Raw genomic sequence first — 21,922 nt, 5'->3', positions numbered from 1 at the left:
TACCACTCCTTCTAAAGGAACACCAATTTGCATGGTTTTCCCAACAGAAATAACTTTGTCAATGTACCATGAGGAGCTCACCATGGCCAGGGATAATCTTTCTTCCCAAAATCATCATCCGTCAGAGGAGAAGATACAAGGAAGAGGCTGTCCTTGGCCCATTTTTGGATACACACCAGATGAAATATACAAAAGCATCCACAACAGCTCCAGACCTAAAGAGCAGACATCAAGTGTCAATTGCTTTAAATGAGGTTTCTGTTTCCACTGATGAAGATCCCTAATACCTGAAGAAATACTTCCCTTTAAAAAACGGTTTTTCAAAGACAGATTATACCCACTGTTAGATAATACAGACAGTTCTTCTGTTATAGATTCATACCTATCATCTTTTTTCCAGCTCCCGTGGGAAGTTTTTGCCAAGGCTGAGGGAGCCCCAAATACTCAGATTATCAGAGAAATGTTGATTTAAACACTGTTGGAGATCATGTAGCACAAATTGATGCCCAAAGAAGGACTATTGCCAGCTTAGCTCTGTTCAGACACAGCTTTGCCAAGCAAAGCTGGAAAGTCCTGAGGGATGGGGACTCCACAACCATTGTGAGCAAGCCACTCCAACTGTCATATTACCTTCCTAGTATCCAATCTGCACCTCCCAAGGCCCAGTTTGTGCCACCCTCCCTTATCAAACCACCTGACACCATAAAGATGACTTTGGCTTTACCCAAAATTATAACAATTTGGTAAGAAAAGTGCAGAAGAAAATTTTAACTATTTTTTCTTAATAACTGAAGACAATGTTATGAAATACTGTGAAAATGCAGAGATATTCTCCATTAACTTACAGAGGACAGTGCCAATGACTAAGTATCTACAACTATGTAACTAACTCCCCAAAACTAAAGCTAAGCAAGAGACATTATGCAAACAGACTTGGCCAAAATTATACAGATTCAAGATAACTAGCAAACCACTGAGTTATAAAAGAAGGCTTTCAAGTTACCAAATCATCTCACTTCTGCTAAGATAAGATGAACTCTATCAAGAACCCCAGAAATATGAAGCTAAACATACTCATTGAGGTCTGAAAGAATATGGATTAATATGTTAAGCATTCATACAAAATATATTGCATTTCTTTCTAGAAAGAAGTTACTGACTATGGTTTCATTGGGTCCTTGTAGTCTGTGTATATCTCTCATAAGAAATTTAAACGTTTTCTGAAATGTCTGGAAAAATTTTTTTTCACCTCATTTCTTTTTCATGTCAAACACACACTTGATGCCTCAGGCTTTAGCTTTATATTTTTCAGATTCTGTACTGCTTTAGTGTGAAGCTCTGACCTTCATATTAAGGGATGGTAAGCTCTCTTCACAGAGTAGCTAGACAAAGCAATTCCTTCTCTAGCTGGGCACCCAAGGACAACCGATCCAAATCTCAGGCCCCAAAAGGATAAACAACAGCAGAATGAAGAGAGAAAAACAAGGATGGGACTTCATACCCTAAAGCTATAATTGGACAATTAACTCCAATATGCTAATGGACCAAAACTTATAAAAGAGACCTCCTGACCGGTCGTCCCTTTTTTGTGACCATTTTCAGTTCATTTTGGGTGTAGCCTTGGCTGGGGTCTTGTACTGCCCAAGGTGTGTCCATTGAGGCCTTTTAATAAATACCTACTTTATTCTTTAACTCTGTCTGGCCTCTGTTCTAGGTCAGCCTTCACAAGGCATCACAGTTATACATGGTTTTGGTTCAAGTACCTCTAACAGAAAGAAGGAAAAAATATTTGTCGTGAAATTTTTCCCATATAAAATGTACCTATATGAAATAGGACAAACTTCTCTGACACACACACTTCTTTTTCACCAGATCAGCATTGAGGCAGGAAAGTTTATCTTAGCTTCCCTGCTGTAAATCTAACAATAATATCTCCTAATGTTCTAGTATTTTGTGTTTTGTTTTGCTACTCCATAGCTTACTGAATACACAACTGCAAGCACTGGTATTCAAGCACTTATCTTTGTCACCCGCTACTACCTAAAACTTAAAAATAGCAATTTTACACAATAACAAACATATGACAAAAAAAAGACATATTCTGTTTACAAGCTACACATATAACCACTTACATCTTCCAGTGTTTCAAAATCCAAAGATGCCAAATTTGCATTTAGTACTTTTACCATTTTAAAGCTATCAATCCCAAGAATAACCTCAATATTATAATACAAGTTATTCAGACAGTAACATTTCTTTTGTTCTAAAAGATACTGTAAAGTACTTACAGCTTGGTTCCTTTTAACTGAAGCAATGCAGATGAGACATGTCATGGCCCCTGACTGGAAAGCCTCATTCATGTACTGTCTTGTACGTTCCAGTTCGCTTGCATCTCCGTCTTTAACGGATAAAGATTTTTAAAGCAATTAGTAACATCTGATCTGTTATTTTGTACATGTTGAAACTGATGCAAAAGTATTTTCTCTCTGAATAAAGCCAGTCATGTATTATTAAAAAGGCCACACTTAAGACAGTTAAAAGTATACCATTGCTTCTGCAGGAAAAGACAAGAAGTGCAGCCAGTATGCACAGCTGGGAAAAAGTATTTTTAATGTAAGACATCATGATATAGTGCCTTCCTTCCAACTACAGTAAAATTCTAATACACAATGATACTGCATTGCTTATGTTTCCAGACTAAAGTAAAAGTCAGTAAATGAAAAAAGCCATTACCAGTTTGACTGGTGTAAATGGTAAATGTTTTGTCCAAAATCTTCCCTTGTTTTAGTTCAGCATCTTCATCATCATCTTCAGACGAGGAGCTTAATTGGTCTTCAACTAGCTTTTTTGCTGCAGCCTGATTAGCCTTCTTAATTTCATCAAATTTCTTCAGTGAAGATAATTCTATTAAGAGAAAATACTAATGATGATTAATACCATGATAGCTAATTGTACACACCACATTCAGTTCTACAAACTTTCAATTGTTCTTTTCTTTAAAGAGTTTGCTGATTTTACTTTTTAAGAGTATTTCATCACATTTTCAATACTACACAAGAAGAAATAAACTGTATTTACTTCTTTACTGTGCATTATCATAAAATTCACAGCAGAAATTATTATCTGTCAATTACTACTGACAAATCCAATCTAACATACCAGAATAAAAGCAACTATAATACCACTTTATGAAAAGGATACTTAAAAAACCCCAGACATCCTACACAAACACAACTGTGACACCATGAGGAAGAGAAGAACAAAACATGACACACAGTTTTGTTTATAACAAATTTTCAGTTGCTATAACTTGCAGATACCATACAGGTAGTTCTCCAGGATTTGATATTTCTTAAATTATGACTTTCACTGATCTCCCTCAAATTCAACAAATCTTTACTGCAATAGTGTGTTCATACTATTTCACATGAGATTTTTCTACTGTATTTACCGGGGTTTTGTCAAGTTTAGTTTTAAGGCTTTTCTTACGAAACTATGCTGCCACTAAAGAGTTCTGCATTTGGCGCTTCTCTGCAGGATTTCCCGAGGACGAACTTGCACTCACAGCTGCCGCGCACACCGAGAGCCCGCACCTTTCCCAGACCGGAGCAAAGTGTTTCCCTGACCAGCGCACCTAAGGCTCTCTCCACCGAGCAACTCCCCTGGCTGTTCCAACCAGAAAGAAACATTTCATCCATTACTTCACACTTTACTCCTCTGCTCCGAGAAGACGGTGCATCCTGTGCACCCTGGCGAGGGCTTAGCCCCTCGCTCCTCGCCACTGCCCGAGGCCTCCGCGTCTCTCCCCGGCAGGAACCCGCAGGCAGGACACGGCACATGGCGAACACGGGCTTGACACCGCCGAGCAGCGCGGGAGGGGGGCCGGGGCCCGCCAGCCTCCCTTCCCCGCGATGCCGGGGACAGCCCCGATCTCGCACCTGCAGGGGCTCCGGGCCACCGCCTGCTCCCCAGCCCGGGGCCCGGCAGCGCGGGTAGGGGGCGGAACGCGACACTCACCGCTGGCCCCCTCACCGATGGCCCCCACTGCCGCAGCGCGGGCACCGCCGCGGCCCTTCGCGGCCGGGGGCCGGGCGGCCGCCCCAGAGCGAGCGGCGAGCTCGTCCCCGGGCCTGCCGCGGCCGCGGCCCCGGCCGCCCTGACGCCACTGAGCCTCCATTTGTCCCTCGCCAGAGAGCGAAGGACGGCGGGGGACCAGACCCTCCGCCGGCCCCTCGCCGGCACAGCCGCCCGGAGAGCGCTCCGCCCGGCCCAGCCCGGCCTGGCCGCTCCGCCCGGCGGTAGAGGCAGCGGCGCCGCCGGTGCTCCCGCGGCAACGCGACTACAGCTCCCGGCGCTCCCCGCGCGGCGGGCGGGACGCGCCGGGCACCGCCTAAGCCGGCCGGGCTCGCAGCCGGGGCTGCGGCTGTGTCCCCGGGTCACAGAGTGTCCCAGCTTGGAAAGGGTGTGAGATCACCGTCATTAACCCTGCGCTGCCACGTCCACCATTGAACCATGTCCTCAAGTGCCACATCCATACGGCTTTTAAATACGTCAAGGGATGGTGATGCACCACTTCCCTGGGCAGCCTGTTCCAGTGCTTGACAACCATTTCGGGTGAAATTTGTCCTAGTAACTAGGAAACCTAGTTACTAATCTAACTAATCGAAACTAATCCAACCTCTCCTCGCGCAACTTGTGACCATTGTTTCTATTTCTGTCTCTTGTTACTTCAGAAGACACCGCCCCCCTTCCCGTCACTACCGCCTCCCTTCAGGAGCTTGGATCCTCGGGTGCGGTCCCCCCGAGCCTCCTTTTCTCCGGAGGGAATTTCTGGCAGCTGCTCCTGCAGCATGCTGCTCTTGCAGGCATTTTCTTCCTGTAATTCCTATAACTCCATAGCTGCTGGAGTATGAGAGTTAAAAACCGACCACAAAGCCTGTTTAGAAACTTGACTGAAGAACATCCAGAAAGTTCTAGCGCACAGAAACATATCTCGAGGAGCCTGTGTGCCTGCCAAGTTCTGACAAATAAAGGCAGGTTGAAATAATTCTGATTTTATTGACATTTCCTTATAGCACTTACATTATCTCACGTGCCAGGAGGAAACTTTTTCAGCAAATACCTTCTATTAAAAGTTGTTATAGAAGATTTCCAGCCTTAAGTAGTCTGTAAATCATAAGCAAAGCACTGGAGATAAATTCGGGTTTTCTGTTTTATTTTGAAGTGGTTTAAATCAACAAGTTCTTATTCTCAAGAAAGAGGCAGCTAGTGAATACAATTCATGTCTTAGACTGAAGGATCAATACCAGGAAAAAAAAACCAACAGACGATACCTGCCTTTTTTAAATTAAAACTTCATATCACACATTTATCTAATAAAAAGTCTTAAGCACTTCAACAAAGCAGAGAAGTGCTTTCTAAGTGCCTAGTAGCCATGTAGGATAGGTTGCTGCTGGCATACAGATTGCAAATTATATCCAAGACCTGAGCTGGAAGAATGCTGATTACAAAGTCCAAATCTCACAATATAGCTAAAGACCAGAATAATCCTTGTTCCTGTGTACAGGGATAGAATCTTTATTGACAGGATGGCATACATTTCCCCTTATCACCTAATGAAGCTATTTATCATTCAAAGCACAGGATCAACAGGACACGAACAGCCATTTTGTGTTTATATCTACCCTTGTTGTTCCATATTTATCCTGTGCGTTAGGTACTTCATAAAATTTCATCCTTGCAGCAAATCAGGAGTTATTTCTAAATCTCTGGCATGCTGGAAAGCATCAACATTACAAAAAAATAAAACAGCCAGAAAGAAATGCACTTTATAAAATACCCAATTTATATTATCTCCATCTCATTAAGGAGAGAATGCAAGTGTTGAGATATTACTGACAGTAACATGTACATAGGTATTTTTAAGGGTGGCAGTCCAGTTGCTCAGGGTAATAAAATTTCCCTAAATAGAGAATTATGGATTCTCTCATTACAGTCCCTTTCTTCACTCCTTTTCATCAAACTTATCCGATGTTATGTGCCTATGATGTAATTCTACTGAAAATACCCTGCTGCAAATACTCAGCTGAGACTATAACTGAGCAAACCATTTTTTGCCAATGGAAAAAGACATAAATTAGGGGAAAATCCAAGGAGATAATGCATCTTAAAGCAGTGAAAAATTGATCTAACATAGGAATCTACAAACTTTACTATCTCAGAAGTAGTTATAAAAAAAGAAATTCTCTATCAGTGGGAAAAAACAGCCTCTTTAGTCATATTCTTCCCCCAACAGCATCTACAGAAGACACTGTAGGAAGAATTTGGCCTGTTGCTGTTGTGTCTTCCTCTTGCAGTCTTCCAGCATAAACAAGTGTTACATTAGGGACATAAATATTTTTAATTACAAATCTTCAAAACTTGATAGTCCATGTTCTGCAGCCACATGATTACATGGAACAGAACAATCTTTAATGTATATTTTTATTGGTATATTATTTGTATATTTTTTTTTATTGTGAAAAAAACACTAGATAATGAGCCATCCATGTCTTTCATATTGATGCTTGCATAAAGTTGTATTTTCTCCTCTCTGTATTCCAGCCTTTGCATGTACTATCCTGAAAAAAGGTATATTTCAAATTGTCCTCTTATATTCCAAGAAATCAGCCAAGATGGACCCTATGAAGTAATAGTATTTTCCAAATCTTACAGCCTTCAGTATTCTCATCTACATTGTAGGTGAGAGTATATAGTATTAGTAGATATACTTAATTTTTTTATAATATTGCATACTTAATTAATTTCATGTTAATCAATAGATATTAAAATGTGCTCATTTCTACACAAATTTAATATAAAGGTTAATGACTCCAAATAATATAATTGTTACCAAACCTTTCATTCTTTCCATAAGCTGACACAAAAAATTATTTTAAAACAACCAGCAAAACTTCCAATATTTTCAGTATATGACAATGTATGTGCAACTGCCATGGAGCAGCGTTACAGGGAGTACAAAACACATTAGCAGATAATAATACCTGTTTGTGCAAGAGCAAAGTGTTATCTTCCATTCTCATTCTTGATTCTTCTTTTTTCTGCCCCAAAACTGCCAAATACACGCTACTTGTAGGAGATTACTGACATTGTCTCAACAAATAATCTTTTTGTAATTACTAGTCAGGTACTACAAATATTAGAAGTTAATGTGTTCAGCCCCAGTCAGGATTTGACCCTCAGTCTTATTGGCAACTTTGATGGTTTTTATTCTGCTTTTGACAATCCAGGTTTATCTGTGGATGGATCTGCTTCTTCTAAGCCTGCAAATTCTTCCTCTATAATTGGCTTCAATATTTTCTCTATTTGTGTAAGTCTTTTTTTCATTTTCTGCTGTGCACCTTCATACTCAGCCAACAACCTGGCAAACTTTGTTTGCAGTCTGTCCATAGCGCGTTCCATGTAGGCAACCTTCTCTTCCAGATCTTTAGGATCACTTCCTAAATTTGCAATTTCAATGTCCAGCAACCCATCTTTCATTAGGATTTGCTTGCCTTTTTCTTCCAGCATAGCCTTTGCATCTGGATACTCTGTTAAAGCCTCCATGAGATCATCTTTAGACAGACAAAACAAGTCTGAGTATCCAATACTTTTAATATTGGCTGTTCTTCGATTGCCAGCTTTGCTACCCTTGATATTAAGAATGCTGATTTCTCCGAAGTAGCTGCCATCACTTAGGACCACAAATTGGGTAATTCCATCATCAGCAACTACTGCCAGCTTGCCTTCTTTGATAATGTACATTTCTCGTCCAATATCTCCTTTTCTGCAAATATAATCTCCAGGACTGTATACTTGGGGCTGGAGTTTCAAAACCAGTTCAACCAGCAAACCCGCTTCACAGTCTGCAAAAATACGAACTTTTTTTAGCGTTTCCAGGTGAACGTTGATTGCGATCTCTGCTCTTAGTTTGTCTGGCAGATACTTCAAGACTTCCCTTTCATCCACAGCCTTTTTGTTTGTCCACAGGTAGTCAAACCACTTTATAACTCTTTTTTCCATGTCCTTACTCACATTCCGAAAGTGCATATACTGCTTGATAGCATCAATCCTTGCTTGGAACTCTGCCCTGGCAGCATTCATGTTGGAGATCATTGAACCCACGTTACCAACAATGGTAGCAAAGATAAGTACTCCAACCAAGAAGTCAACGACCACGAAGAAATACTCAGAATCTCTTACAGGAGGGGGAGTTTCACCGATAGTAGTCAGGGTCAGTGTTGACCAGTAGAGACTGTAGACATATTTCCTAGTCAGGCGGGCAAATTCAGGATCTGAGGTGTTGGGGTACACCCACGTGTCAGCCCCAAATCCAATGGCTTTTGAGATGGAGTAGTACACACAGGCGTTCCAGTGAATAATAATCACAATGTACATGACAAGGTTAGAGATCCTGAAGATATTTGGGTAGTTTGTTCTTGTTTCTGTTCTCTGGAAGAATTCAAACATCCGAGCTACTCTGAGTAGTCTGTTTATTCTTAATTCTGGGTAATTCAATCCTAACTTAAAGTATAAGAGATCAGTTGGAATGATTGACAGAAAATCTAGTTTGAATTGAAAAGATTTTTTGTATTTCTCTCGTAGCTTATGTTCTTCTTTCACCAGAAGACCTTGTTCCAGGTAACCTAAAATAAAATGGTAAATAATAAAAAAAGCTACAGGCTCAAATATGTTGTCTTTAAGGTCAGTCCAAATCTTCTTTGAAAAATATTTTGGGTGCAAATTCCATATGGAACATAACTTCTCTTATTTTTTACTATTTAATTTCTTATTTGCAAATAGCTTACTGCTGTATGGTTCAGCTATGAAAGATAAAAAATTCTAGATCTGAATATTTTCCTCCACTTTTCCACTATGGTGAACATCTGAAAAAAGCCCACATCTTCCCCTCCAAAGAAACCTCCACAAGTTATAGGAAGGGTGATCAATGAGGAAAAGAATCTGAACACAGGAACTGCGGTTCCATTTTGAGTGTATCTACTTAATAGCTCCATAGATATAAGTTTTAAAATAAATAGTCATAGCTGACGTTAATGGGATGTCTTGCTTGCTCAATGGTCTTGAAAATCCAGCAAATACTTGAATCTCCCATTAATACAAAAACCAGAGTTAGGTACTGGTTTTTCAGAACCCCTGATCCTCTCTTGGCTGCACTACGTGTTTCTTTTGTCTTGGTGAGTCAGCTGCAGGCAGAACAGCTTGTACCTACATATCTCAAATTTTATGTGTCCTTTGAGTAGTACATAAAATTTCATCAGAATTTCTCCTACTTTTACAGTAAGGCTGCATTCTTTCAGAAATCTAACTCAGTGTCTTTTTTCACTATTGCGTCTCATCAAGGCTATTCAGATGAGAGAAGTAGTACACTTTTGATTTAAAAAAAATTAAAACCGGCATAAATATGTAAAAAGGAATAATTAATCATTGAGTATATTTACCTGTCCTTGTCCGTACAAACATATCAGCAACATAAATGGCATCAGAAACATAATCAATAATAAACCATGCCACTAAGTAATCATGCTGAAGCTCATCAAAACAGGCCCTGAATATGAGAAAACAAAAGTAAATTACCGTAAAAAAAAATTAAATACTTGAATGAATCAATGATAATTTTTTTTTATCTAGTCAGGGATATTATGATTTTCCAGAAGTTCTACGTAGTCACTAAATGAGTACATCACCTAGCAATAATCATGGTCCAGTTGTACATGACAGGCATTGTGATGCAAAACAACCAGTTGTAATATATATTTCCTGCTGGATCAATGGTGAAAATATCTTTCTTCTTCCTAAGTCGTAAGCAGGGGGAAAAAAAGAGATTTAATGAGACTTGAAATACGTGTCTCATTTTTGAGGAATTACACATTCCAGAAATTATTATTGTGAAATAAATGGTCATTATCAAAGTTAAACTTCCTTGCTCAAAGGCATGGAAGATATGAAGCTTGGGGTGACACAACCTTTAGAATCTAAATTTTGCTGACCAAAGTTAGCTTGGCAGTCTCACTTCACTTCATAGTGGCACATGTGATTTTTAATTTTTTTTCTTACCCAAATAACTCTCTTGTCTGATAATTTATTTTATCATTAAAAAAATTATGTGACTATTAATTTTTAGATAAATATAAATTATGACATGAATCATGCCTTTCTGACAGGGAAAGTCTAGCCCCGAGGAAGATAAAATATTGGCATAGTTTACATAAAGAAACCAAAGAATAGGACATCATACAACACAGATTTCTACTGCACTGTGTTGAGTTTCTCTTCCTTAGCCAGAAAATTATGAATTTACCAAGCAGACTGAAAAGCAACAACTTTTAGAGCATAGAAGAGTTTACTGGCTTGTAGGTGCCTTTGTGTGTGGAAGAGATTGCTTTATACTGGCACATCATTTGCTGCAGTGTGTTGTACAAGAAATATTAGATAATCAGAATCCAAAGGAGATATATCTTGATTAATGTTTCAGACCACCTCCATGCATGCATATTTCAGTTGTCCACATATGAACTTAAGTCAAAACAACTCTACTCTAGGGAGAACAGCAGTCTTTACACTCATTCACTAAGGTATAAGCATCTTTACAGGATACCTGTGAATGAATTTGTTCTTACATCAAAAGTAATATTATTATATAGCATAACTGGACTTAAATTAAAAACACTTACTCTTCTGGATTTTCTTTCTTCTTCAACTTATCTTTATTTTTATTTTTCTCCTTTTTTTCTTTGTTCTTTTGTGTTTCTCCATCCTTTTTTTTTTCAGGCTTTCTAAGAAATAAATTAACATTTTCCATTGTTAAGGACCAAGTAAAACATATGTAGAAAGAAAAGTAAATCTCTTAGAAATAATAATAATATTACTCTTTATCTTACCTCTTCTTTTCTTTCTTCCTTTTCTTTTCCTCTCTAAGAAAAAGAAAAATATGAGAGGGTCATGGGATGCACATCCTGTTTCTTCAACATCTATTTATTAGAAGCATCTGAATTCAGTAAGGATAACATTGTACTTATGTGTTTAGCCTTCAAAAAAGGTGTTTTTCTTACTGCTTGTTATTTCACCTAGAACTACTTTTGTTTTAAATCAATAGATACAATATCAGTTACTTTGGTAATAAGGATGATCATCATTATAACTGATGTGCATGAAGTTGCAGTCTCTTTTGGGCTTACCTGAATAACATAACTGTTTCTCATTAAACAATTAGATACTTACTATAATTATTTATTAATGCTTTTCTAATCAAAATTGCAGTACTCTCATTTTATCAAATGGTAAGGATACTTACTCATCTTTATTACTATTATTGTTAATATTGTAGCATGCAAATACTCCAGGTAGATATTGTTGCCTGGGAAACAACAAAACAGCACAGTTATATGATATATGCTGAAATTTAAAAAAATCTCCTAAATATTTACAATAAGCAATATACTGTAATCTTAAAAACTTAGTTTATTACTAAGAATGAAGAAAATTGTATGATAGCAAGTATATGTGCTTAGATAATCCTATGTAAATCATCAAACTAAAAAAAATCCAAACCAACACAAAATATATTTGACATACCTGTTTTCCCCTTTGTGCATCAGTCCAAGGTCCTTACTGGTGTCATGCACCACCACAGTGGGAACAACTGTATGGGAGTGGTGGGTCTCAATCACTCCTACCTTCATGGTCAGGTTTGTTTTAACTTGGGTAATTGAAGAAGACTGAATAAAAAAAATAATCAAGTCATTTCACCACTGGAATAAGTAGCTTTTTGGTTTGGGTTTTTTTTTGTTTTGTTTTGTTTGGTTGGGGTTTTTTTGTTTTGTTTTGTTTTTGGTTTTTTTTGTTTTGGTTTGGTTTGTTTTGTTGTTGGTTTTTTTTTTTCTCTAGGAATGAATCCTTTACACTCTTGCTTTCCTGAAGACCAACAAGACTATTTGCAGTTTCCTGTCTCCCATGTCATTCCTGCCAGACGAGAAAATGACCTGGCAACTGCTGCTAAAGGGAACGTTGTACACATCTTCAGGGAAGCATTAATTTAGGTCTTTCCCCTGAGTTTTGACATATACTCTGAAAATATTTAAACAATTGTGTTTGAAACATCTACCGCTGTTTCTGTGGGTTTTGAACCAATGGCTTGAAACACTGTATCAAGATGGAGAAACAGATTCATGCACAGGTGACATCCTGAAAATCCGTCTAAAAGGTATCCCCAGGTTGTAGGTCCAAAGAAATCTCAGTATATCTAATAACTGAGACTTATACTCTGTTGAGATCAAAGAGTGGGTCCTGTAAGTAAGAGGGTGAGATTAATATGGTGGTTTCCTTATTCATATAGCAGGTGGTATAATAAACACGTAAATAGAAGTGTTACTGGCTCTCTATGTCTGGTCTGTTCATCTCAAGGAAAAAAAAATACCTGAAAATGTTTTACAGCTAATAGAGTGCATTCTACTGCATCATTTTCTAGCACTGGTGTAATTAAATTCTACTCTCCTTTTTCAGCACTTATTCCTACAACGCTGTCAGTTACATCTTGGCATCAGGGAGACTGCCAGCTCTTTAGGCATGAATTCTACCAGTATGATTTGCTCTTGCCAGGGCCATTTAGAGAGGATTATAAAACAGATATTGATACTGCTATCCACTGCAGTAACAATATCCCTGTATATGTGAAATCAGAGTACAGAGACCTCTGTAAGCCGCAAATTGACAAATGAGTGTCTGTACCTCTGATAAGTGAAGTCAAATGCCATAGGGATTTTAGTTTTGAAGCAGTGTATTCTGGCACACCACGAAGGAGGAGCAGAATGATACAGCTGACATTGCTGCCCCACTTGACTTCCCTTATTTGTCAATGAAAATAAAAATATGCCTATACAGGAAATAGGAGGGGAAATCCATGTTTCCAGCACTCATCAGACATGAATGACACATGGTGCAAAAAATAATACAGCAATATCACAGAATATTCTGATTTGGAAGGGACCCACAAGGACCACTGAGCCCAACCCTTAAGTGAATGGCCCATACAGGGATCAAGCCCACAATCTTGGTGTTATTAACATCATGCTCTGACTAACTGAGATCTAACATTCTACACAATAGAAAGATGAAAATTGAAGATTAAGATGTGTTATTCCATTAATAGTCCTAAATACAGTTCAATATTACTGGTCAGTCTTCCAGTGTTTACCAGCATGGATCAGGTTTAAGACAAATAGACATAAAAATATTCTAAATATCTAAGACATACTAAACTTTAGGTTAGATTCACCAGGAGACTAAAAGCTGTACCAGGGTTTCCTGTGACTTACTGCTTGAAAGTGAGAGGATTGAAATTACACCAGGTTCAATTAAGTAGCTTTATATCTCCTTACAGTTCTCGGAAAGCTCTGTTAATGCTGGCACACACAATTTCATCCTGATTAAACCTATATCCTCCACAGGACCACACAAACAATGGTGCAAAATAAAGCTGTGTCCAAATCAGCACCATACAAATTCAAATGCATTAATCTCAAGGGAAATAATTTCTCCGACAGAGAAGAACTGGCTCTAAGCCAGTCATTTCATGTTAGTGTTACTCACAGTACCAGCATTTCTACATAGGCATGTATTTTTCATATTTACTTTTGCTCTTTGAGTCCTCTTTTGTCTCAAAAAAATAAAAAAGAAGAAAAAACATTGGACTTTGTGCTCTCCAGACATACTGATTTCCACTTGTTCTAGAGTTTAAAGATGATGATAAGTATGATAAAATAGAATGTGTCTAAAATCACACCAATCCAGAGTATGTAGCCTAAAGGCTGGGGAAAAAAATCTGTATCCTCTACATTCCCATCTTCTTCAGGTTAATAGGATTTTCTCTGCATTTTTTCAAATAAACAAATTCCTCTGGCTCTGTTGGTGCCTGTTGTAAGCAGAGACACTGTGGGAAACTCTGTTCTGGGGAAGCAGCCATGGCAACCATGCATAGGATTTGCTGGGAAATAGGAGCTGCCATTTGAGGCAGGACTGGACATATTCACATTACTGAGGCACTGAAAGCACTAAGTGGCATAGAAATTGAAGCAGTAACTACCCTGCAGTCTCAAAATACCAAGTCTGAATGTCAAGTTTAGGTAAGTGCTGCACCAGGTTCTTTTTCTGTCTGTCAGGATGTGAAGCACAAGAGTATCCTCAAATTCCACTAGTCTAAAAGCAAATTGTGGGGAGTTTAAGTTCCCAAGTCTAAGACACAGGACTGCTAATGCAGCATGTGCCCAGTGCAAGTTGGACAGACACAGAAATTAAATCTAGTTTGGGGACTGTTGTTATCTTGTTACAGCATTTGCCCATCCTGGGCACAGTAGAAAATACCACATTAAACTCAGTGGATCTGAATTCATCTTAATGCATTTTCAAGTGTTTCAGAATTTTTACTAAATTCTATCACTATCATGTTTTTTATTTGGTAGCCACACATATTTTTTCTTAAACTGATACATTGCCACAACTTATTACAGTACTTTTTAATATTGGGATGCATATTTTCACATTATCACCTTTAGGTAGCAAATTCCAAAGGTAATAGATGCTTTCTTGAGACATATTTTAGATTTTTACCATATGGCTTTTACTGCATCATCCCAAATAGTTTCCTTTTACTACTCTGTATTTTTTTTTAAATGTAACTACTATGATAAACAACGGAGTTTTCCAGCATTGTGACCTGAAAACTAATTATATTAATCACTGTGCATCAAAATCTTTAGGGCTTCAAGAAAATGAAGGCCTAAGTATTACCCTTTTACAGGATGGTGATGAGTAGAAGATCAGTTTCTGTCGCTTCTGCTCTTTTATTTTACATATTTTTCCCTTTCTTACTGGCCCACCACCTTCATATCTCTAATAATTATTTTCATAGAGAAAATGCTTTAAATAAGGATACCCTGGAACAGATTTGGGCATCATATAAAGATTTTTTTTTTCTTTACAAAAAGCAGCAAAAAAATCTTCATTAACATTGAAATCTGCAGCAGGCTACAGCATGATCTGTCTTTTCTAACATGCTAAGAGTCCTTAGCAGTTCTGCAGTAAGCAGTTTCAACAAGCAGTGTGCATGCTTACCTTAGGAATGTAATCTGCTGCTTCTGCTAGAGATTTCAGTCCTTTAAATCAGCCACATTTCCTTACTACATAAACAGAAAACCATGAAAAGCTACATATAATCAACATTTCATAAATAAATCCCTTACTGATTGATTTCACAAAGAGAGTCAGCTCCCTGTGCAGTTCTCTGAATTATTCCCAAGGAAGGACATGGTTATTAGAGGAGGATTTCCTTGACCTAGTGATGGATTTTGAGATTTAGAGTGAGATGAAAGTGACAGTGGCAGTCAGTATTATCCTTCACCTGAGCAGAAGCTTACTAGCCCTATCTACAAGCACAAGAAGTGACAAATACTGGAGTGTGCTCTGTTTTCAAACTGAAAAAAAATATTGTAAATAACTATATATTCAGTGTTGTCTACTTACTTGTTCTCTTAATATTGCAGATGCTTTTTAACTGTAGTAACAGTTTTTTACTGTAATAGATAAAACACCTTCAATGGAAATTTCCTGTTTATTTTAATGTGTATACCATATAACTGGAGAAAAGGAAATAACATTTTAAATTACTTAAAGTTCTTAAACAATATAACATGACATATTTTGATGCTTAAAAATCCAGTGAATTGTGGATATATTTTTATTGGAAAATGCCTTGATGATGAAGTTTTAAGACACTGAACTGATCTTCAGCTTCAGTATGGATTATGACTTTGCAAAATGGTTTAAGTAGCTGCATTCCTCCTCCGGTAGAAATGTGCAAGAGTGCATCTGTAGTGGCCAGAGAGTCAAGAAAGGCCCCACGAGGATCCTAGCATATACATCTAAAGAGAAGATAGTATTTGCATACTTCACCTTTCACATTTCACTGCTGGATACAATAAGAATGAGGAAAATAATGTTCTCTGAAGTTTGAGTGATTAATTTTTCAGTCTGGAATCTTGTGCATGGCCCATTTTTGTAAAAGAAAAAAAAAAACAAAAGGCTCTTAAGCAGCAAAAAGAGGTAAATGTTGAACCTTGAATTTATATCTTTGCCACAACTGAGACATAGCTAAAGTTACTGAATTACATTCTAACTTTGCTTCACAAAAAGCAGAATCCAGGAAAGCAGTCCAGCCCATGGGACTCCAGGATTATGACATATTTGTTTCTATAACCAAGGGTAGCAGGAAAAAAATGCCATTAGCAATCATAGGAACCAACTTAAATCTTGCAGCCCAGGTGACTGAGTTTATGGATTTAATCATAAAACAAAAGCTCAGCACAGGTCAGCCTCCTGATGATAGAAGCAAATTAAACACATCTGCTGCTATGACTTTCCAACCCTGGAGACAGTCATTCCATTTTCCAGAAATGAGAACATGCATCTGAAATTTAAAGAATAAAAATAATTTAAAATAAGATAATACAGGGCAACAAGGAAATGTATAATCTTATGTACAATGGAAGCCACATACCCCAGTTTTGAGTAAGATATGCAACATAACAGATAAAGAAGTGAATAATCTTCTAAATTCTGGCTTATGCTTTACTGTTGTCTTTGAAGAGCTGAAATGCATCTGTTATCCTAAAATCATAGATAATATTAAAGGAATCTCAGAAGGTTACTGCATCCAACTGCATTCATAGTATTGAATCATGATCAGATTTACCTCTGTCATTCTCCAGGTTTTTTCCCTGTCTTACTGTCTGAAAGATGTCAATGTTCAGTGCTGAGCAGTGATTCTGTGAATATGTGGAATATGTCCCAAACTAAATGTTTGGGACATATTCCTTGTTATGTGACACAAAAGAGTTGATACACCTTTTTAATCTGGTGTAGAACTGCCAGTTTTCTCACAAAATAGTATGTCCTGCAAAGCAAAACTAACTTATTTTTCTCTTTATTGGTTTACCCTAGAATTTTTCAAAGCTCTCAAACAGAGGAAGATGAGTCCTACTAGGCCTGGCCACTTCCTTGTCTGACAGTGGCCAGGACCTCACTAACCTGTGAAGAAGTTTGCAGGACAAATTCTGCATAGGCTCAACATAGTGGTGTCAATTCTGCCCTCCTTTAAAAGCCAGTGACATAGAGGTCATAGACTTCACTGATTATTATATTAATGTCAATATTTTTTCATGAATATTTTTCCTGTCATTCTGTATTCCAGCGAAGTAACCTGGACTGATGGGAGAATGACTGCACTAATGGATTACTGTTTTAGTAGGCCAACTGTAATCTCTTTTTGCATCTTGCATTGTCATCATCTGTAATTCTGCTCAATCCTATTAATTCTACATGTAGTTTCAGATACCCACAGCCAAAACACTAGATACATTACACATGCATATGACTTCTAAATTAAGCAGGTTTTAATGACATGACATTGCTTTTCAGCTTACTATGTTGAAGCTCTGTAAACAGATGAGTGTTTGGATTGGGATCACAGTTTTGGCAAGCTTATTTTCTGCAAATATTGTTCTGGTTTTTCTAGAGCTGATGTGATTTCAGCAATTAATGTCATGTTGGAAGTGCTGCAGCTGAGAAGATTCCAGGGCTTCTGGCTTATTTATGGTCTTATGTAGAATTCAGTGTCATGAAGCTCAATTCACACTAGAATTCAGTGTCATCAATGAGGCTTGATGATTAGAAAACCATCAGTGCCAACAGTGTCTCCACCAGTAGGTGGTACTGTATTTTTACTTTAGGTTGATGGCGAGTGAAATAGAAGCAATTTAAGATGTGTATTGGTGAGTTGGGCTCTAATGTGCAGATGAGGCTGGAATGGCAAAGCATTGCAGGTGCTCTCAGGCACAGAGCACAGCACCGCACAGTGTGCTCAAACACTGTCTCAAAGCCTTTCACCACCATCCACCAGGTCCAGACCCTAGTTTCTGCATGGCTACTCTGCACAGGGACTAGCACTTCTGAAATGTCCACACTGTGTCTGGCCATGCCTGGCAGTTTTTTCTGTGCCCTGAGATGAACCTGCATTAAGACTATCCTTGTCTCTTCCATGTTCAGTGGGTGTTTCTCCCCTGAGAAACTGCAAGGAACAAAGAGACTGCCTTATCAGAAAACTCTCTGGAAAATACTAGATCTTCATTCAATGGTATAAATGGGATAAAGAATAATTGTAGTGACCCTACAGAAGTTCCAGAAGTTCTGTACAGTCATTACTTCTATTTAGCAGAATCTTTGTTGGTTGCACAGAATAATGATGCTGAAACATTTACACAATAAAAGGTGATTCCACTGATATTAATTCTGCTTAAACAAAAATCATCAATATATGACATTGCCACCAATAAGAGAGATAGAAAGTGCACTGTAGATAAAAAAGGTTTCATAAATCCAACCTTGCATGTTATTCACTCTTTGTAGTATAGAAGGAGTGAAGATGGCACTATCTGGGCATTTATAAGGGAACATATATACAATTAATCTCTACCCAGCAAGTAGAGCAATCTAATAATTTTAAACTTCAGTCTAGAGACCTTTTTTTTCTCAGTTGAACCTAATTTCTTCATGTATTCCTGCAGGTCTGCACTAAATCACCATGTAGTGGGGAAGATAGAGTTCCCATGGTCAGAGCTTCATTCACAAATCCACTTCAGTAATTTTTGTGTGGCTACATGCCAGGAAAGGTAATGAATCTGTCTGTACCTTCTGTATTGAACAGAACTCATGTTTGGACACTGTCGTGTAGCAACGACTGCTGGCAGAGTAATGCAGAACAGGGAAGCTGAGCAATGAGAACAGGATTTAAAAATGCCACAGGCAATTTTCCTAAATAATAATAAAAGAGATAGCTCTTGCTTCATGTCTGCACCTGAACCAGCTGCACAGTGAACAGGTTTTCTAATTGTGGTGAAACTTGTCATCATCTTCAGTATTTATGATAATATAATTCAATACTGCATCAGGAACTCAATGTACATGCACATAAGAAAAAAGAATCCTCAATAAGAGTAAAGAATTTATAACAAAGCCAAGAAGACACACAAATTATGGTAATTAAGTAGTTCATGGCTAACACAGAGGTAAAGATGGGATTTATTAAGGCACAAAAAATGATGTTTCCAGTGACTGTTTTAGTTATAAATGTAAAAGACTAAAATTGGCTAGATAGTCAGTGCTTCCATTTTTATGAAAGATCTACTATTAAAGTCAGTGCTTGCTGGCTTTAAGGAAAGTTTCATGAAACTTTTAATATATTACATAGTTAATGAAGTTAGATAGCTACATAAGTAGCAGAATTTTAACATAAATTTTCTCTTGCATTTTCCAAACATTTAATGGGGGAAAAAATAGTGCAATAACATAGAAGGGCAGAGCAGGGTTTCACAGACATTTATTCATCTTTGGGAGAAATGGAAACTGCCACAAAATTGCTTTGACTGTTACTACATGCATATTTTTACTTCATACACAAAAGGTTAATCTGTGCTTAGCTGTATCTGGCACAGCTCCAGGGAATTAAATGGGTCTGTGCTGATTTGCATTAGCTTATGATCCAGGCATTGCTCTAAATCAGTCATAAGTGTCATTTTGGATGGCAAACTGGCATCTTTTTTCTCTTTATGTCAGTTGATGAGATTGTGTATCAATACTTTATTTTTTTTTCCCATTTGACCTTTACATGTCAACCAAAATAAAGAAAAATATATCAATGTTGATAAATTACTTTTATGTAGTTAGTTTCTCCCTGACATTGTCTCAAAGTTCTTCAAAACAAGTTGAGTATGAAAACTGCTAATCACCAGTGAAGTATTTACACCTGAAGTATGCCTACTCTGTTCTGTAATAATATTATAGATTGCAAGGTTTTTGCATCTGTCCATTGACTTGGATTGTTAGTCACAAGGTTTTCGTGACTTCATTTTTTTTTCTCTGAAGAAAAATGGTCTCATAATGGTTTTTGCTGTTTATTACAATATAAAAATGTGAAGCATTTAAAGATTTTCAGCCAAGGAACAATAAGTATATAGCATCATTTAAGTTGGAAAATACTCTTGAGATCATTAAGTACAAGTTAACCCAACACTACTACGTTCACTATTAAACCATACCCATCACTTCCACATCTATACATCTTTTGAATAGCGCCAGGGATGGCGAGTCCACCATTTCTTTAGGTGGCCTGTTCCAATGATAGACAACCCTCTGAGTGAAGAAAAACCTCCCCTGGCACAACCTGAAGCTGTCGCTTCTTGTCTGGTTGCTTTTGACTTGGTGGAAGAGACCAACCCTCTTCTAACTACAGCCTCCTTTCAGGCAGTTGTAGAGAGGTAAGGTTTACCCTGAGCCTCCTTTTCTCCAGGCTAAACACCCCCAGCTCCCTCACCACTCCTCACATGACTTGTGCTCCAGACCCTCACCAGCTCCATTGCCCTTCTCTAGACCTGCTCCAGTACCTCAGTGTCTTTCTTGTAGTGATGGGCCCAGAACTGAACACAGGACTCACAGTGTGGCCTCATCAGTGCCAGCTTCAGGGGGACAAAATGTTGCTGGCCACCCTATTCCTGATAGAGGGCAGGATGCCATTGGTTTTCCCAGCCATCTGGGCATACTGCTGGTTCATGTTCAGCCAGCTGTCAACAAATGTGTAAATCAGATTAAATATTTTATTCATTAATTAAATAGACTTTGATGTCCATGGCCTGCTAAAGGACTTGGCTGGTACAGCAGCCCATTTACAGAAGTGTTAGCTGTGTTGTTTCTCCATATTCTTGCTCTGGGTACTGCACCACAGTGAAGCTGTGAGAAGCATGTCAGCAAGAGCTGTGCCAGAGGAAGAGGTGGTCTTTGGCAGCTCACCCTTTCCCACCTTCTCTGCTGCTTCAGCAGGACTTTGTGGATATTACCACTTCTCTTCTCAGCAGATCTGCCAACGGAGTCACTTGCAGGATTGCAGCAAGCTCAAAAAATTGACACATTTTTTCAGAAACAGGGATATGAACAAACAGAGTTGACAGATCTGAGAGGACACAGAACAAAAATAGGAATTTGAAGTAGACTGCAGACATGCATCTGTCCATATATGTGGTTTTATCCTATGGGCATGCTTATGTTGTACAAGAAGATCACAATTTTCTCCCAGACTTTCAGATTATGCTCTAAAATTTTGATTTAATTCTTTCAAATACCATTTAAAATTATTGCTCTCTTTTTTTTTTTTAGCAGTAGCCTGCTTTAGAAATGTTAAAGCGGAGAAGTCAAACTATTTATCATGCAGCCTGCAATGGATTCTGGCCACCTTCCCTAGAAGTTGTTATAGTGTAGACATAGTAAAGATAAAGTGGAATGGTAACTAAAATCACAAAAAGCAAATCCAGTGTTCCTTTTATCCTAACATACGAGTGCTGGTTATGCTAAAAAATAAATACAGAAATTAAAAATGAGACTTAGACATTGAAACCAATCTCTTGGTTTAACCACAGGACTGCAAAGTCAAGGATACCTAAGTCAAGGAAAACCAAGTTATTTTGCTGATAATGTCAACGTATTTCAGCAGTATGCCCCAATGGCTTTTCAAAACCAATGATGATTAGTTTCGGTACTGTGCTGCAAAGCCTGGTTACAGCTCTAATCTCAGTCCTGCACGTCCCTGTGGTGCTCTGTGGAGGTGTGTTAAATTTGCAATTTTGCCTCCAGTTAGAGAAATCCTTGTGCATGCTAAAGGTCTGCAGAGTGTCCCAGGAAGTTTGCTGGGCAACATATAATCTTTTATTAAGCCTTACATTTTGTAAGTGTATTTCACTTTAATCATGTCAAAACCAAGACCTTAGTT

The 21,922-nt window shown here is 38.2% G+C and overlaps 2 protein-coding genes across 3 annotated transcripts in view; both read right to left on the bottom strand.

The window, feature by feature from the left end:
• Window positions 1–4,321, bottom strand: part of NFXL1 (nuclear transcription factor, X-box binding like 1) — a 44,481-nt gene extending 40,160 nt beyond the window's left edge. The window contains exons 1-4 of one of the 2 annotated variants that reach the window (XM_041402908.1): window positions 4,018–4,321; window positions 2,734–2,904; window positions 2,289–2,398; window positions 82–215 (exon numbers count right to left, since the gene is read on the bottom strand). In XM_041402908.1, the coding sequence (XP_041258842.1) occupies window positions 82–215; window positions 2,289–2,398; window positions 2,734–2,904; window positions 4,018–4,177 (575 nt within the window). In that variant the 5' untranslated portion in view covers window positions 4,178–4,321. Of the gene's footprint in view, window positions 1–81; window positions 216–2,288; window positions 2,399–2,733; window positions 2,905–3,565; window positions 3,645–4,017 lie in introns of those variants that run through there. The other variant, XM_041402909.1, reaches the window with a different exon arrangement.
• A 2,945-nt stretch (window positions 4,322–7,266) lies between these two features.
• CNGA1 (cyclic nucleotide gated channel subunit alpha 1) lies at window positions 7,267–11,738 on the bottom strand. Its single transcript, XM_041403006.1, has 7 exons — window positions 11,627–11,738; window positions 11,351–11,417; window positions 10,938–10,970; window positions 10,731–10,832; window positions 9,744–9,851; window positions 9,498–9,604; window positions 7,267–8,684 (listed from the first exon to the last, which is right to left on the bottom strand). The coding sequence occupies exons 1-7, from the start codon at window positions 11,736–11,738 to the stop codon at window positions 7,267–7,269; spliced, it is 1,947 nt and encodes a 648-aa protein (XP_041258940.1).
• Window positions 11,739–21,922: the final 10,184 nt, after the last annotated feature.

This window comes from Onychostruthus taczanowskii, unplaced genomic scaffold, assembly GCF_017590055.1.
Source record: "Onychostruthus taczanowskii isolate IOZ18803 unplaced genomic scaffold, ASM1759005v1 scaffold2, whole genome shotgun sequence".
Taxonomy (NCBI): Eukaryota; Metazoa; Chordata; class Aves; order Passeriformes; family Passeridae; genus Onychostruthus; species Onychostruthus taczanowskii.
This window is presented reverse-complemented; position numbering and strand designations above follow the sequence as displayed.